Genomic DNA, 15767 nt, shown 5'->3' with positions numbered 1-15767 from the left:
ATGTTCCATTTTTCTCATAATTAAAAAAATCTACAGCTGGTAGACACACACAAGACATCGAACCCAGATGCTCAGCTCTTGTGAATGTATTTAGACCATACAACAGGGGTGGGTGATATTTTTTTTACTCAATATGGATTCTGACATATAGTATATATATCGATATAATGCTTATATTTAATTATGGTTTCACTGCTTCGCTTGTTTGCCTTCTCTGTGGTCGCTCCCGCCTCCTTGATTTTGCTGTTTGAGTCTCATTCACTCGTAACTATCGCCATGAATACTGAAAGTTGATGCCAGTGAAAAGCTTCTAGCACCACAAACCTTTTCCTCTATTTACAGACAAAACCATCAGCAGCACATCCTCTGTCACAGAGAGAACACTCATATTCCACTGAGTCGTGACCTTTAATCCGAAAGAAGCTGAACCACATCAGTGACATGAGGAAAGAGCTGTTTATGCAAATTAGCCATGCGGTTTCATTCCTGTAAAATGTAAACAAATGTGTCAAAACTGCATTAAACACATAATCTCAAATGGACTGATGTGACTCTAGAAGTCGTTATACTTTAAATGTTGTAAAGTTTAGTAATGTAAAGTTTATTTATGCAGAAGATTAATGAATAATCTGCTGCAGTGTAACTTGTACAATAGTGTTTGGAAACATTGGGTTTGATCTGCAGTGGATTGTGGGAAACCTCATAGCTCCTTACGCTGGTGAGGAACATGGATTTGTTAAAATAAGGAACCTCCTGAGCTTCTTCTGCTAAAGGAGCTCAAGGTTATTGTACGATTATAGAGTTAATACAAAGATGAGTTTGAGTTGAGCTGTTTTATTTATGAATGAAAAGAAGGCAACGTGTATTATTTATTTTATTTTACAGTTAAATTATTATTTATGTAATCAAGGATTTTTCCTAATCTTAAATGTGGCAGAAGCACTTTGTTCCTACATGAACTGCCTACCTCTTGCACTTCAATAAAAAAAGACCTTGTGGAATTTGGCATATTTGCTTTTGCAAGAGTTTTTGAGGGGTTATATTTCCAGTACACATATCAAGATATATATCGTACATTGAGGTATAGCAAAATATATCAAGATATATATTTTGCTCCATATCGCTCAGCCCTAGGTGGAGAATCTAAAAATAACTTGACCGTGACCCAAGTAATTAAACAAGTACTTGTAAAAAGGGTCTTGTGCATTAAATAACTATTTGGGCAAAAAGTATGATTTATAGTTAAGACCAATTAGATATTAGATTAGATATAATAATCAATTTGCATTTAACTTAAATTTTTGAATAATTAAGGGGCCACTAAACACCAAAATCACTTTTTTTTCCTACTGATTAGCTGTCAAAACGGATCTAAAATAGGAGTGAATCTCTACCCCTGGCCTTATTTTGGCATTTTAGTGCATATTTGTTAAAAAAAAAGGACTTTTGGGTCAAAGCTGTGTCTGCAACGGCCTCTTTAGGATCAACTACGGCCACAGCATTTGAATTTTCGAGTTGGACTAACGGCCGCCAATGAGTCAGATGCAGGTTATTACGTGACAACCACAGTCACTGGTGTCTATGGGAGGTGTTTGAGGAGCCCCTTTCATCCATGCAACCACCTGGCACCAATGGTCACTGCGATGTCCCGCCGTGTCTGGAGAAAAAGGAAGTGGCGTGATCCGAGCACAGATGTCCTCTCTGTTTCACAGTCTGGAGCACACCGGTTCGCGCATGTTTGAATGTCGGCTGTCAATCATCACTCACACACCTGCTCCCCACCAACTCACCAGGCACCACCCACTTTGGAGGATTTTTCAGATTTTGCTTAGGGGCGGAGTAAAGCTTTGGGAGGGTGTTTAATGGCTCTTTAAATCATTTCTTATTACAAGAACCACAAATGTTCCACTGTATGACATTAAACAACTCTACCTTATGTTTATTCAATTACAGGTTTTATAGCTCAAAAATATCTACAAAAACAATATTCTGGCTGCAAGTGAGGTCGCCTCTGCACAGATCTGACCTGTAATTCTGGTTTGGTCTCCATGAAGATAGAAAGGTTTAATACAGCCCTGTGAAACATTTCAAAGTGATAACATCTCTTTGAAGAAAGCACATTTGAAGGACCTTCCAGTGGATGAAGTGTTTCCAAAGTTACACAATACACCTTTACGTAAAATGTCTCAAATCTACTCTTCAAAGTACAGTTTATTATGAAAGTATAATTTGTTGACAAAGTAGTCTACATAATCTGTACTCTGTCATAAGAATAAGTCCCATACGATACCTTATTGAGAGCTAAGACGGTGTGCAGCTCCTTCAGGCTCTGCTGTGAGATCAGGAGCGTCTCCTCCTCAGACAGACACCCATCACAGGATAGACAGGCACTGAGCAGCAGCTGACCAGCCCCTCCCACCTGCACACAACAAAGTACTGTGATCAATATGGATATAACAATATCCAAATTTCTCTGTAAGATATTTTCACCATATGCACCTCACAGTAGGATGTTTATTGCAATATTTTGTAGAGGCTAACAAAATTTGGAATATTTTACTTTTTCCTTTAAAAATACCTTGACAAGACTTTGGTTCTGTCATAAACTAAAGAGTTAAGACTTAAAAGTGCTTTATTCAACTGAAACAGAGCAAAGGATCATGGTCTATGATCCTTTGTTTCTTTTACCTGTTGCTGCACCATAACAATGAAATTAAGGAAAGACTTGAGATCGATATATTGTGATGGTCCACGATATTACTGAGAGATTTTTGACGATACAATATCACGGTATTTCGGTTATTGTTACTACTCTGAAACTAACACCCAATTTACAACAAAGCAGTAACAGTGCGTAAGCACCGCAGCAGAACATATGAGCAGGATTGGCTTTCAATTTTAAACGGTTGGGGAATTTACATCAGCAGTGTCATACACACATCCAACAGCCCTCATTACGCTACACACCACTCAAATTAGGTTGGAGGTCTAATTTTTCAGTGTCAACAGAGCATCTCCAGGCTTTTTAGCAGGGGCAAGACAGCAAACAAATATGGTGTCAATATAAACTTCAGATGCCCTTTCAGGAGCATCAGGAGCTCGGGGAATGACTCCTGATGGACTATGGAAAGTTTACAGCCATGGAGGATAAATATAAAACACTTTACGACATCAGACGTTAACTTTACAAGAACAACTTCTGAACAAAAAGGTGCGTGGTGCAGACGACCAGAGTAAAAGGGTGAGTAGGTTCATTCATGCAGCACAGCAGATACAACTCATGATCGCTGCAAAACATCGTCTCTCTTGTTGTCAACTTCTGTATTATGATTTAAAACAGAATTCATCCAATCAACAATGAATACATAAACAATGTAAAAAGTTTAGTGTTTAAATGTGAGAATACACAGAGGCTGGTGTTTAAACATGAGAATTCACAGAAGCTGGTGTCAGATAAGCAGCTCTGTTACCTCTGGTGTAAACTGAAGCTTTTAAAAGTACTCACTTATGCAGCTTTGCCTAGGTTACGTGTCACTGACGCTCCGGGTGTGAATTCCGGGTAACACACCTACTGGTTTACAGTTTCTGTTGGCTAGGTCTATTGAACTGCACTAAGTACGGAGTCATATTAGCATAATTAATGATGGGTGTTTTCACACCTCTGAACTTAAACATCACTCTATAGTTTTCTTTGTTTTGATTTAAGTTTGAGGATGGAGTTGTAAATGGGAGACAGATGGTGTCTGAGGCTTTCGTTTCTGTTCTGTTTGTTGCTACTTTAATTGAAAATTAAATCCCATGAAAAATACAATACATACACCACCAGTCAAAAGTTTGGACACAAATTCTCATTCAGTGATTTTTACGTGTACTGTAGTCTACATTTTAGATACAAAAAGGAGACATCAGATAAAAGTAAAATATCTTACCAGGGTCAAGAAATGCCAAGAGTGCAAACCATGGTACAAAGCAAAGGGTGGCTTTTTTTTTTTTTTTTTTTTTGGTCCAAAACAAGTTTGGAGTTATGTTGAGTTTATTTTTTATTTACTACATTCCATATGTGTCATTCACAGTTTTGATGCCTTCAGTGAGAATCTACAGTATAAATAATTATAGAAATAAAGAAAGAAAATTTAATGAATAAGTGTGTCCAAACTTTTGACTGGAAGAGTATACTCAGTGTTGGAAAGTACAAGTACTAAATAAGTAAAAGTAAAACGTACACATGAAAAATATTAGCACTAGTAATCATCTGTTTTATATTAATTGAACAGTAGAATTTAGTCATTTTTAACCATAATGTGCTCTCTCTAATGTTCTCTGAGCCTTGGCTAATAAGACAGTAGTGACTTAGTACTCATATGATTTTAAATGTAACTAAGACAAATTTAGTGCATGTACAGGTTTTAAAAAGTATAATTACCCCAAAAATGCACTCAGTTACACTAATGTTTGTATTTGTAATTAGTTAATTTCCACTCCTGTGTATGCTGTATTTAGAGTGCAACATACTGGACAAAAACATTCAAATCCAAACAGTAACGTACCTGCTCAACTGCTGTTGTGTGATTTTGGTGTGAGCTGTCCCCATCCTCTGTCTGCCTCTTGTTGCACTGTCAAAAACACCACAAAATATCAACTAAATAGTCAAAATTTCAAATCTTATGTTTACAACATACAAAAAAGTACCTGTTTGGTGCAGTTTTCACACTTCTCCTTCCTCTTGCTAAGGCTCACCTCTGCCATTCTCCGTTGCTCCTTTGTCTAAGAATTAAAGATACAAATATCATAAAATCGCCAGTCATTTTGCTCTCAGCCTGTCCTTAAAAGCCATTCTAACTTCTGCTCTAGCTTCATTGTTGTTGAACCTTCCCCGCCCCTGCTCAACACGCTACTGTACCGCGCTATCTCTTCTTATCACAGATACAACCGCCTCGTAATGGTGGGAAATGACTGAAGCCTCTAGTATCCGGTCGTTAAGGATTTTAATGGCTTTTGTTAATTATACCGGCAGAGAAACAAAAACAACAATCTAGTATGTGACGCAGAGAGACTTTAAGGACAAGGATAAGCAGGGAGATTGAAATGCGAGGTAAAATCTATGGTGCATGACGCGGTATGACTTTGTAAAGTTCAACTTAAGAACTTAGGTAACAAATATGAGTATCATTATTGTATTATTATTTACAGTTATATTGTTATTTATTTAATGAGAAAAGCATGTTTTTTATTTTCATTTGCGTTATATTACTGATGTGATGTACAAAAATGCTGGTCACTAGTTAAAAATTCCATATTACTCTATTTTCTGATCTATGGTATAATTTTTCCTCATCATAAACAGACCTGGACTTGTGTTTTGTTTCATTCAGACAAACCTTACACATTTAGGCTGAGTTTTCTCTCAAACAGAAAACACTCTGTTCCACCTTATGATGTCTGATGGTAATACATGGAGTCTCCAGTGTGTTTTTAAACTCCATTCACTTTCACTAGGACCATTTGGATAATTTATTATTAATTTATTTATTTATTTGAAAAGGGACAATGCACATTAATCAACATCAAAACAATGTAAATGTGCCAGAGTTAGCTGATAAGAGCTAATTTGCATCGGTAGTCCCTTTGCCAGATGTCAAAAAGGCATTTAAAAGTTACACATCCACTATGAGGAACATAGTTGGAAGGACAGTATCCGGTCGACTCATTCACTATTCCTGAACAACAAATAACCCAATTTAAAATTTTACATAGGCAGCACAGAAGACTTGCCCAAAAATCTCCAAATTCAGGCAATGTATAACTAAAGAAATAAGCAACATAGTGAAATTAAAACTAGTGAAAGATCCGGGTTGTTTTTTGCTGGGGCTGCCACCTTTAAACAAAGTATCAGACAAAAGTAAATTAAAATTAGTGGTTAAATTACTATTTCTGGCACGTAAGTGTGTGCTGTTTAACTGGATTCAAGAGAAGCCACCAACTGTCACCCAGCGGTATAAAGACATTTTTAGAGTCTTACCCATGGAAAGAGTCAGCGCAAAATTGAAAGGTAATGATGATTTCTTTGTGGAGTTGTGGCTGCCTCTGCTTGATTACTCGCCCGGTGAGCTCAGTATCATTATACAGAGAGGTACAGGCTCAGTGTTGTGGCGGGCGGTTGGTTTGCCTGTTTGACTGGGTCGGTGTGTCTTGCTTAATTGGGTAATATGTATGTAATGAGAAAAACTCAAACACATGCTCAGACTGCTCTTTGTTTTGTGTGTTGTTTTAAAATGTTGAAAACTTAATAAAATATGTTTAAAAAAAAAAAAAGTTACACATCAAAAATTACACAAATGTACAATAAGATTACAAAAATACAATAAACGTTTTAGTGTTCACACATTTGCGTTTCTAAAAGTCACTTTTCACCATTCTTTTTAAAAGCAGAGAATGAGGGAGATGTTCTGATGGCTTCAGGCACAGAGTTCCACTGATGTGACGCTCTGACGGAGAAAACACACTGACCAAATAAAGTTTTTCTATGAGGAATAATGCAGTCTTCCCTCACTGCTCCTCTGGTCACTCTGCCCTCACTAGATCTGAAATTAACAAAGTCATTCAGCGAAGAGGGAGCCGAGCCATGTTTAATCTTGTACATTAGACAGATATTTTTAAATTTAATAAGATTGTCCCAGGTCATTAATTTGTATTTCTGCAAAATGTGACAATGATGGTATCTGTAGTGTTAATAATTTCAGCTCTGTCAATCTCAACAAAACACAATGTTAAAACTACTACTACCGGTACATGACATCATAAGGTGGAACAGTGTTTTGAGGTTTGGAGATGTAGACAGACTATTAAAAAAGGATTATTCAAACATGTGTGAATGAAAAAAAAACACAACTCCAGGTCTGTTTTTGAGGAGCTAACAACATTATACCAAGGCTACAAGCTCATGACTCAATTTCACGTAATATAGAACCTTTAAATATTATCTCTGAACTTAAATTAAACTGTTCTGGTGAATAAATAAACAGCAGAATGAAACACTTCAGTAGTCAGTGATAATCAATAATGAGTCGTAAAAGTTATTTATTCATCCCTCTACAGCTGCAGAAAAACACAAAAAAGTTCCTCATAGTACAAAGAAAAAGTACCCATGATAAATACTGACCCCCAAACATCATTGGGGACCACTGAACATATATTCAGTGGTGTATATAATGAAGTGAAGTAATGTACTTAATGTACTTGTACTTTTTAGTTTTATTTTTTATGATTTGAGACCTGCTGAAAAGGGGTTTATGCTGAAGATGCTTGTAGTTTGAGCAAACAAAAATACAGAAATATAAACAGCTAGAAAAACATTTAATTCAATTGTTTCTAATGAACAAAATTCAGCACAAATCTTTATCAAAATCACTACATTTGAAGCCTTATAAGTCCTCAAAATACATGTGAAATACTTTTACTTTTTACTCTTACATTTTTAAATAGGCACTTTAATACTTTTACTTCAGTAGATTTTTTCGTGTGTTACTTTAACTTGAGTATCTTTTGCATCGTTACAGTACTTTTACTTGTGCACCTCTGCATATATACTGAACGATAAGTCCATATAGTACAGTATTTATTGGGACAGGCCTGTCTCTGTGGAGTAAAACTGAAAATAATGCTTAAATTTGCAGTTTTCATGATGTAAAAATGATAAGGAAAAAGTCAACTTATGAACAAAGTGTCCGTGTGTTTATTTAAGTCTACAATAATATTAAAGGAGCCCTGTGTCATTTATCTGGCTAAGGGGGTGCAACTTGCTTGCTCCCATGGATCTGTTGTTGCCTTGCCTGGAATGTTCCACAGTAAGGCGTCAAGTTTCCCATCATGCTTTTATTCTAATCTGTTTTTATTTCTTAAAAATCCCTTGAAAAGCAGGCATTCTTACAGTAAGCGCAATCTTCTTTTCACAGATCTTACCTGACATCCCCCGCTTGTCTCCCTGGAGATACAGACGTTTAAAGGCACACTGTGGAACATTCCAGGCAAAGCAATAATAATTTCATAGAGATGAGCTGCAGACCACCAGAAAAGTTCCATATACTGCCCCTGTGTTTCATACATTAACATTATATTTACAACAACTCATCCATTACAAACACACAATGAACCAGTGCTTAATCTAAGGATAGAGCCTAATTATGTCTATCTATATATAGTAAACATTCCAGCAAAAATCATGACACGTATTTCACGTATTTTAACATTTGCACACAATTTTGTATTGCACATTAGTGAATCCAAGCCAAAAAAACAATGCTTTTCTCCCACTTACCTAGCGGACACTTGTGTTCAGTGTTGGCGGACAATGGCATCAACCCAAGACCGTAGTGACATAACACGGCGGAGTAAAGGGCATCTCGGAGCACACACGGACACACTTTTGGGCTGTTTTTTACGCAGAGAAAGTCGCTTTATGGTTGCTGTCAGCTCCAGCGCATGGCTACGGGTTCCTATAACATCTGCCCTCGGTTATTTTCAAAGTGATCACATCTGGAAGACAAAAACGCGAAGCTCCGGGTCCATTGTGTACGCCGGTGAGTTGACGCATGCGCACATCGTGGTTACAGCTGCACCGGAAGTGGAGGATGTTACAATAAAAGTAAAGTAAACTAAGAAAAAAAAGTTTTAGTAAATTGTATTGTTTTAATAAATTGTACTGTATATTTTTAAACATAATTTAAGTTAACATTAGTTTTAGCTTGTACGACCATAAACGAAAAAAAAGTCACCTTAAAAAAAAAAAAAAAAAAAAAAAAGAAGATGAAGAAGAAGAAGATCTAATAACTAAGAAAAAAGTGATTGCGTTTCTGTTCGAGGGGTTAGTGTATGGAACAATATCTGAGTGCGGATTTAAAAATAAATAAATAAATAAAGTCTAACACTGTAGAAGCCTTTAAAAACAATATAAAGCGTTATGTTTTGAAAGCTATAGAGCTCTGGAATGAATTATGCATTACATTTTGTTTGTTGTGATGTAATAATCGGTTTATAGCTTTATTACAATCCATATCTCACAGTTTCAAAGGTGTTCTCAGTCTGGTGTGGGATCACTGGAATGAGAAGTCTTCCTCTGCTGTTGTCATTATTGTTATTATGATACTGTGATGTGTTTTGTGGGGGTAAATTCATTTGGTAAGTAAGTAAGATTTAATTTATATAGGGCTTTTCACAGACACATGTCACAAAGATGCTTGACAGAGCTTTTTTCATTCACTCCATACCCAGTGATGGTAAACTACTATTGTGGCCAGAGCTGCCTTGAGGCAGACTGGTGGAAGTGCAGCTGCCAGCCAATCTGGGCCATCGGTCCCTCCGACCACCATCATCACTTACGCACATACCACTTTCATACTTGGCAATGTGGGTGAAGTGCCTTGCCTAAGGACACAACTGGTGCCCCACTGTGACACCTGATTTTCCCAGTGGTCTCCCATCCAAGTACTAACTATCCCCAGTCTTGCTTAGCTTCTGAGATCTGACGAGATCAGACTTTTACAAGCTGGTATGGCCACTTATAGCCACACTTGGTGATTGTTGTGGTTTATTTGTGGCACACGCCAGATTTAAATCCATCACCATAACCCTTAAAAGACAATGTAATAGCAAATGTTTCTTAGCTAACATTAATTTTTTATGGTAAGGATAATCAAATGCAAGGTCATTTACACACTGGCAATTTAAATATTAATGCATAAAGATTTTTTAGGCATAAATTTGTTAGTAGTATTAAAGATGTGCTATGTAACTTTTCTGCTGAGAGCGATAATGGCAATGTTACAGTATATTGTTTCTCACTATGGCATTAAACTTGCCTATCTCCTTGGAGACAAGCCAGTGGCGCAACCAGGCCATGTTTACAGGTCAGATATATGGAGAGGTGACACCACTCATAATAAGAATTCATGTTTAGTAGTTTTTATATGCATATTTTATACTTTTACTCAAGTTTCGCCGTAGTACTTGTAATTGAGTAGATGTTTTGCTGTGTAACTGTACTTTTACTCTCAGATTTTCAGTTGTCTTTTCACCATTTCAACCAAGAAACTAAAAGGAAGACTGAAGAGCTGATTTAACCAGTGACTGTACCGGATAAAGAAAGAAGAGGAGAGAGAAATGAAGATAGAAAATTAAACCTACCGCCTTAAAGTGGGACTAAACACCTAAACTCCACCCACAAACACATTTCAAATAGAGCTGATAAACTGAGTGGTACCTGGAGGACTAAAGAAGAGAGTGAAAGGAGAGAGGGGCGGGGCTAGGGGATATGAAGAACAGTGTGACTGGTCTAACAGGTATCCACACTATAAACTCCCCCCCATAGCCAGGGATTTGTAAAAGAAACACCTGGCTGTAATCAGGGTAGTCCTGCCTGATGTCACATAGTACTTGATACCACAAGGGCCACTTGGAGTTCACACACTAATTTTTACATATTTATGACCAGATTATTTTGCATTTCTATTTAGCTCTAAAATTACCAAACAAGCACTAGAAACAGTAAATAACATTATTAAAGATGCACTGTGTAATAGGTGGGGTCCGCCACCTGTTGTTTCTATGGAGATGTCATTGCTCTGCCTGGAATGTTCCACAGTATAACATTAAACAGCTCTACTTTACACTTATTCAATCACAGGTGGTTTTATAGCTCAAAAATACCTAGAAAAACAGGCGTTGTGACTGTGAGCGGGGTCGCCTCTCCACAGATCTGACCTGGAACATGGTCTGGTTTAGTCTCCATGGAGATAGAAATGTTTAATACCATACTGTGAAACATTCCAGATGAAGCAATAACATCTCCATGGAGACCAGAAAAGTTACACAATGCACCTTTAAAAAAACACACCATTAGTTTAGTTGCAAATATTTTTTTGTGATTTAATTTTTACTTTCATTTTTAAAACAGCATTGAAACCGCTTTGCAGTAGCTAGTATCTTGAGAATACATATTCTTCTTTATAATCTATATGATTATTTAACATTATTTTCCAAAAAAGACAGTTTAAGCAGTAATTTACCTCCCAGCCTCATTTACATGTCAGCTATTTTGTGGCATGCATGGTATTCGGCTCCAGGGTCGACTAATGCTTGGTTCCATATCCAGAACTGATGTTAATAATCTGGCAAAGTTTCATGCTTGTAGCATAAAAATGAACAATTGGGCACCTTTTTGGTCCTTAACAGCTCCACTATTAGTCCGATCGTGCTGAAATTTGAATCAGTAATGCATGATCTTAGCCTGATTATAATACACTATAAAATATATGAAAGGTGAACTCTATAGCGCCCCCTACCATAGACATGAAACATCAACAATATCGGATTTGGAACAAATTCAGGAATTTAACTCTATGCATGATTACAAGCAAAAAAGTCTATTACGGACATGGGGCATTTTTCACGGTTGGCCAGCAGGGGCGCAAAGACTCCCTCCAAAAATGTTGTAAAAATGATTATACGCACATGTTTGGAGCTGAAATTTCTATAAGTTAAACACTGCATGACCCTGAGTCCATTGATATGTCAAATACAGTTATCAGGGATACAGCGCCATCTATAGGAATGCACAAAATTTACTATGAGGAGAAATAAAATTAATTTCACGTTCATTCGTGAAACTTTGCAGAACATTCCCTGACGTGCTCCTGATCATAAAAGTCATTGAGACCTATGCCCTAGTATTTACACTTTTGCCTCTAGAATCGTTCACATTATCCAATTTTAAAGGTACACCATGTAACTTTTCTGATGGAAGGTGTGTTGTTATGCACAGTCTTAGCGTGACAGTGCTCTTGACCATAAAAGTCACGTGACCTGTGGCCTAGTTTCTGTAGTTTGTCTCTAGAAACAATCACATTAGTCAGTATTAAAGGTACACTATGTAATTTTTCTGGTGGACGAGCTGTCGGCCTGGGAGGATGTCGGGAAGAGAGAGTGGCGTGCCGGGGCGGTCGCGTGGGGGAGGCGGTGTGCGCCGGAGCGAGGGCCACCATCGCCGCGCGCGGCTTTAATTTGAATTCATTTTTTGTCTCATATATACAGTAAGTCATAAGTGAAATTGTAAATGCAAAGTACTTTTCTTTTCTTTTTTGAAGTTCTGCCTAGGATCTAGAATACGCACTTCTTCAATACTCCAATGATTAAAAAAAAAAAAAAAAAAAGCTGATATTTTATTCTGAATTTGCCAGGCAGTTAGGAAGTTATTATAACAGCAGCAGCAGCAGTAGTAGTAGTAAAAGTAGTAGTAGTAGTGTATTTATTTAATATATTTATTCAATCTTCTTTTTGATTGTTATGCGTTATATTCACAAACTGATTATATTGTGTGCTTACAGACCTGCACTAACTTTACATCACTCCTCTTCCCCCCTCCTTCTCTGAGCACTCATTCCCATTTTCTCTCTACCGCGGGCGCAGGCACTGAGCAGGGAAGAGGGGGACTGGGATTAGGTGGATGAGCCACAAAATGCTGGCCTCATATTCCCGGAGAAAGATGCTACTCAATTAATGACAGAAACAAAACGGGCCAATGCAGCAGACGCACAGAAGCGCGCACCGCGAAGCCAAACTCGTTCAACCAGAGACTCTATGAGAGCTGCACGGACCGTTAAAACCCACTGAGAAGTAAAGGAAAAAGAAGTAAGAAGTAAAGAAGCAAGGAAAGAAAAATGAGATGCCCCCAAGGTGTTTGGTTTGAACTTTTGGATGAATGTAACGCTCGGTCAAAGTGCACTGCAGCTGTTTAACCACTAGAGGGGGTCAGTTCCACACTTATGGGTCAAACTGTCCATGAAGGGCTCCTATTAGGCTCTGTTCTGATCTGTATTGTAATGTTTGGTTTCCTCATCACAAACATACCTGGACTTGTGTTTTGTTTCAGTTACACATGTTTAACACACTGCGTTTCCCCTTGTGAGGTCATGTGGTAATACAGGAAGTGCTCCACTGTTTTTAAACTGCACTTTCAGACCTGGAACTGCCAGTCTCTACAGAGGTAAAGGTAAAAGGAAGCCAAAAACTATGACCACATGACATCACAAGGTGGAAGATTTTGAGCTTTGGAGATGTAGACAGACTAAATAATGCATGACTACTCACATGTGCGAATGAAACAAAACACAACTCTGGGTATGTATTTGATGAGGTTGCAACATTATAAAATGATTTAAAGCTCACAAGAATCCATTTTGTGTAATATAAAACCTTTAAATTCACATGCCATCACTTTCTACCGTTTGAGTGTGTCAAATTTACAGATAGATGAGGTAAGTACTACTTTACAGTGTTTCTGTTTGTTTAGTATAGTGTTACACTAGGTCTAAGCTGAGCCTAAATCAGGTATGAAACAGGACAACACACTTGTTATACTGCTTCTAAACAAGGACTAATCCATTTCAGTTTAAGGACAGAAATGTGGCTTTAAAGCAACTCTGAATGAAACACATCTCAGAACTGCAGAAGAATCGATGTAACCTCTGAATGGGCTTGTGCAGACTACTACTCACGTACATACTTGACCACCAACTTTATTTCTATGAGCTCTATAAAAAAGCAAAAGGAAAAATTCAAATCTGTCAACTGGACAAAGGTTTTCAAGTGAAGACGAAGACGCCACTCTTCACTCTAAAACCTGGAGGTGTAACTGAAGTTCAAATGTTACTCTAGCTCTCTGATCTCAGTCAAAAATAGTAAAACTAGAACAACCTCCACCATGTTTTGAAAGAATGCACCAGATGCTTTTGTAATATATGTATATGGTATTTTCATGTAATTGTCTAGGCCCCATTAGTGTTTTATAGTGTTTGTGTTCAATTAACAATGATTTTTAAAAAAGCAGAGCCACTTCTTTACATCTCATTGCTTGGCTTCACCACTTCGGCAGGGCTTTTTCTTTGCCTGCCCTGCCTCTTTGGCAGAGTCTTATGGCTTTTTCTGACAGGTTCACTGGGATCCTGTGAGGGCACTCGGCCAACGCAAGCGCAGTCCCTGGGGAAGCTCATGTTATAGCTCATAAAATCAAACATTAAATTCAACAAGGAAAATGGCATTACAATGACCAGACCTTGCAGCAGAATAAAATCATCTGTGGACTCCATCAATACATTCTCTCTTTTCCAAAACAGCACACCTTTTCCAGAGCACACACATTTTATTCTGGCTCATACCTGATCTGTGTGTCACTCACTCTCACTTCTACACATTCTCCATCTGGTGCTCGCTGAGTGTATAGAAAATGGAGGGACTTGCAGCAGAATGCCTCGAGCTGATTGAGCTCGATCCACCTGCGCCGCCATGTTTGTTTTGCTCGGTGTAGACCTGGAGCTTGGAGTTGTCATCATGTTGTCTGAAACTCCTCCCCCTGCCACAGAAGCCCTGTGATTGGACCGAGCACTGCACCGGTCAATTTTAAATCGTACAGTGAGAGCATCTCAAGATGGATTCTCGGGAGTTTGTGAACTCACAAATATCCTGAGAATCCATCTTTTTGCACAAGGTGACACACATGTAAAAGAAAACACAAACATTAAACAGAAATCACAATATGCACCCAAAATGTATTATGGAATTTGTCACTGTCACTTATTGCTTATTTGTATTACTAACTTTTTATCTTTTTTTTTCCAGCACCTGCTTTTGACGAATACCTCTGTGAACGGAACTCTGTCGTCATCAACTCTAACCCCTTCGCCTGCTTCAGTCCCGACCCCAAACCAGAATACAACGACCAGCTCATCCGTGCCACCAACATTGTGTGTTCCATCGTTCGTTATGTGAAAACACTGAGAGCAGGAGTACTAGAACCTGAAGTCTTCCACATGAACCCTGCTAAAAGTGACACAGACCAATTCAAAAAGTTCATCCGTTGGGTTCCCTCCTCGCTGTCCTGCTATGCAGCCTACCTGGTCAACGCATATCCTTTGGACATGTCCCAGTATTTACAGCTTTTCAATTCTACCAGATTGCCAAAACAAGGAAGAGACGAGCTGTTTATGGATGAGAAGGGAAGGCATCTTTTAGTGATGTGAAAAGGCAATTTGTACACGTTTGATATTGTCGATCGCGGTGGAAATTTGGTGAATCCGGCAGAGATTCACTCTCATTTGAAGTACATTTTGTCAGATGAAACCCCAGCAGCTTCCAGTGCGATTGGTGTCTTAACAAGTGAGAATAGAGACGTGTGGGCAGGTTTAAGGGAGAAGCTAATCGCCAGTGGCAACGGAGGACTTTTACAGACCGTGGACAGTGCATTGTTTTGCCTCTGTCTTGATGACCAAGTTATGAAGGACAATATTCACATGTGTCACACCATGCTTCATGGAGATGGGTGTAATTGCTGGTTTGACAAGTCCTTCAATATCATCATAACCAAAGACGGAAATGCAGGGATCAGTTTTGAGCATTCAGGAAGAGATGGAGAGACAATAGTCACACTCATGACTAAAATCTTCAAAGATACAATGGAAAAACCCATTGTGAACCCTGGCTCTGCTCCTGCCGCTGTAGACTCGGCCTCCACTGTTCAAAGACTGCAGTTCAACTTAGATGGTAAATTGAAAAGCGATATTCAAAAAGCCAAGGAGAATTTTGATGCAGCAGTATCGAAATTGACCCTAAGTGATTTGATGTTTAAAAAGGGAGGTAAAGAGCAGTTGAAAAAGAACAAGTTGAGTTCAGATTCTATCGCTCAATTGGCATTCCAAATGGGGTTTTTGAGGCAGGTCTAA

General features: G+C 38.2%; 1 protein-coding gene and 1 pseudogene across 3 annotated transcripts in view; one reads left to right on the top strand and one right to left on the bottom strand.

Annotated features, from left to right (window-relative positions):
- Positions 1-8602, bottom strand: part of narf (nuclear prelamin A recognition factor) — a 25754-nt gene extending 17152 nt beyond the window's left edge. The window contains exons 1-5 of one of the 3 annotated variants that reach the window (XM_055150260.1): positions 8315-8602; positions 7960-8088; positions 4690-4764; positions 4548-4613; positions 2291-2419 (exon numbers count right to left, since the gene is read on the bottom strand). In XM_055150260.1, coding sequence (XP_055006235.1) covers positions 2291-2419; positions 4548-4613; positions 4690-4764; positions 7960-8079 — 390 coding nt within the window. In that variant the 5' untranslated portion in view covers positions 8080-8088; positions 8315-8602. The remainder of the gene's footprint in view (positions 1-2290; positions 2420-4547; positions 4614-4689; positions 4765-7959; positions 8089-8314) is intronic. The other 2 variants (XM_055150261.1, XM_020919244.2) reach the window with 2 other exon arrangements.
- LOC129407902 (carnitine O-palmitoyltransferase 2, mitochondrial-like) lies at positions 8348-15767 on the top strand (annotated as a pseudogene).

Source organism: Boleophthalmus pectinirostris, unplaced genomic scaffold (assembly GCF_026225935.1).
Source record: "Boleophthalmus pectinirostris isolate CB_2022bp ecotype Guang Dong unplaced genomic scaffold, ASM2622593v1 HiC_scaffold_14, whole genome shotgun sequence".
Lineage (NCBI taxonomy): Eukaryota > Metazoa > Chordata > Actinopteri > Gobiiformes > Gobiidae > Boleophthalmus > Boleophthalmus pectinirostris.
Note: the sequence above shows the minus strand (reverse complement) of the source record. Positions and strands in the feature narration are given on the sequence as shown.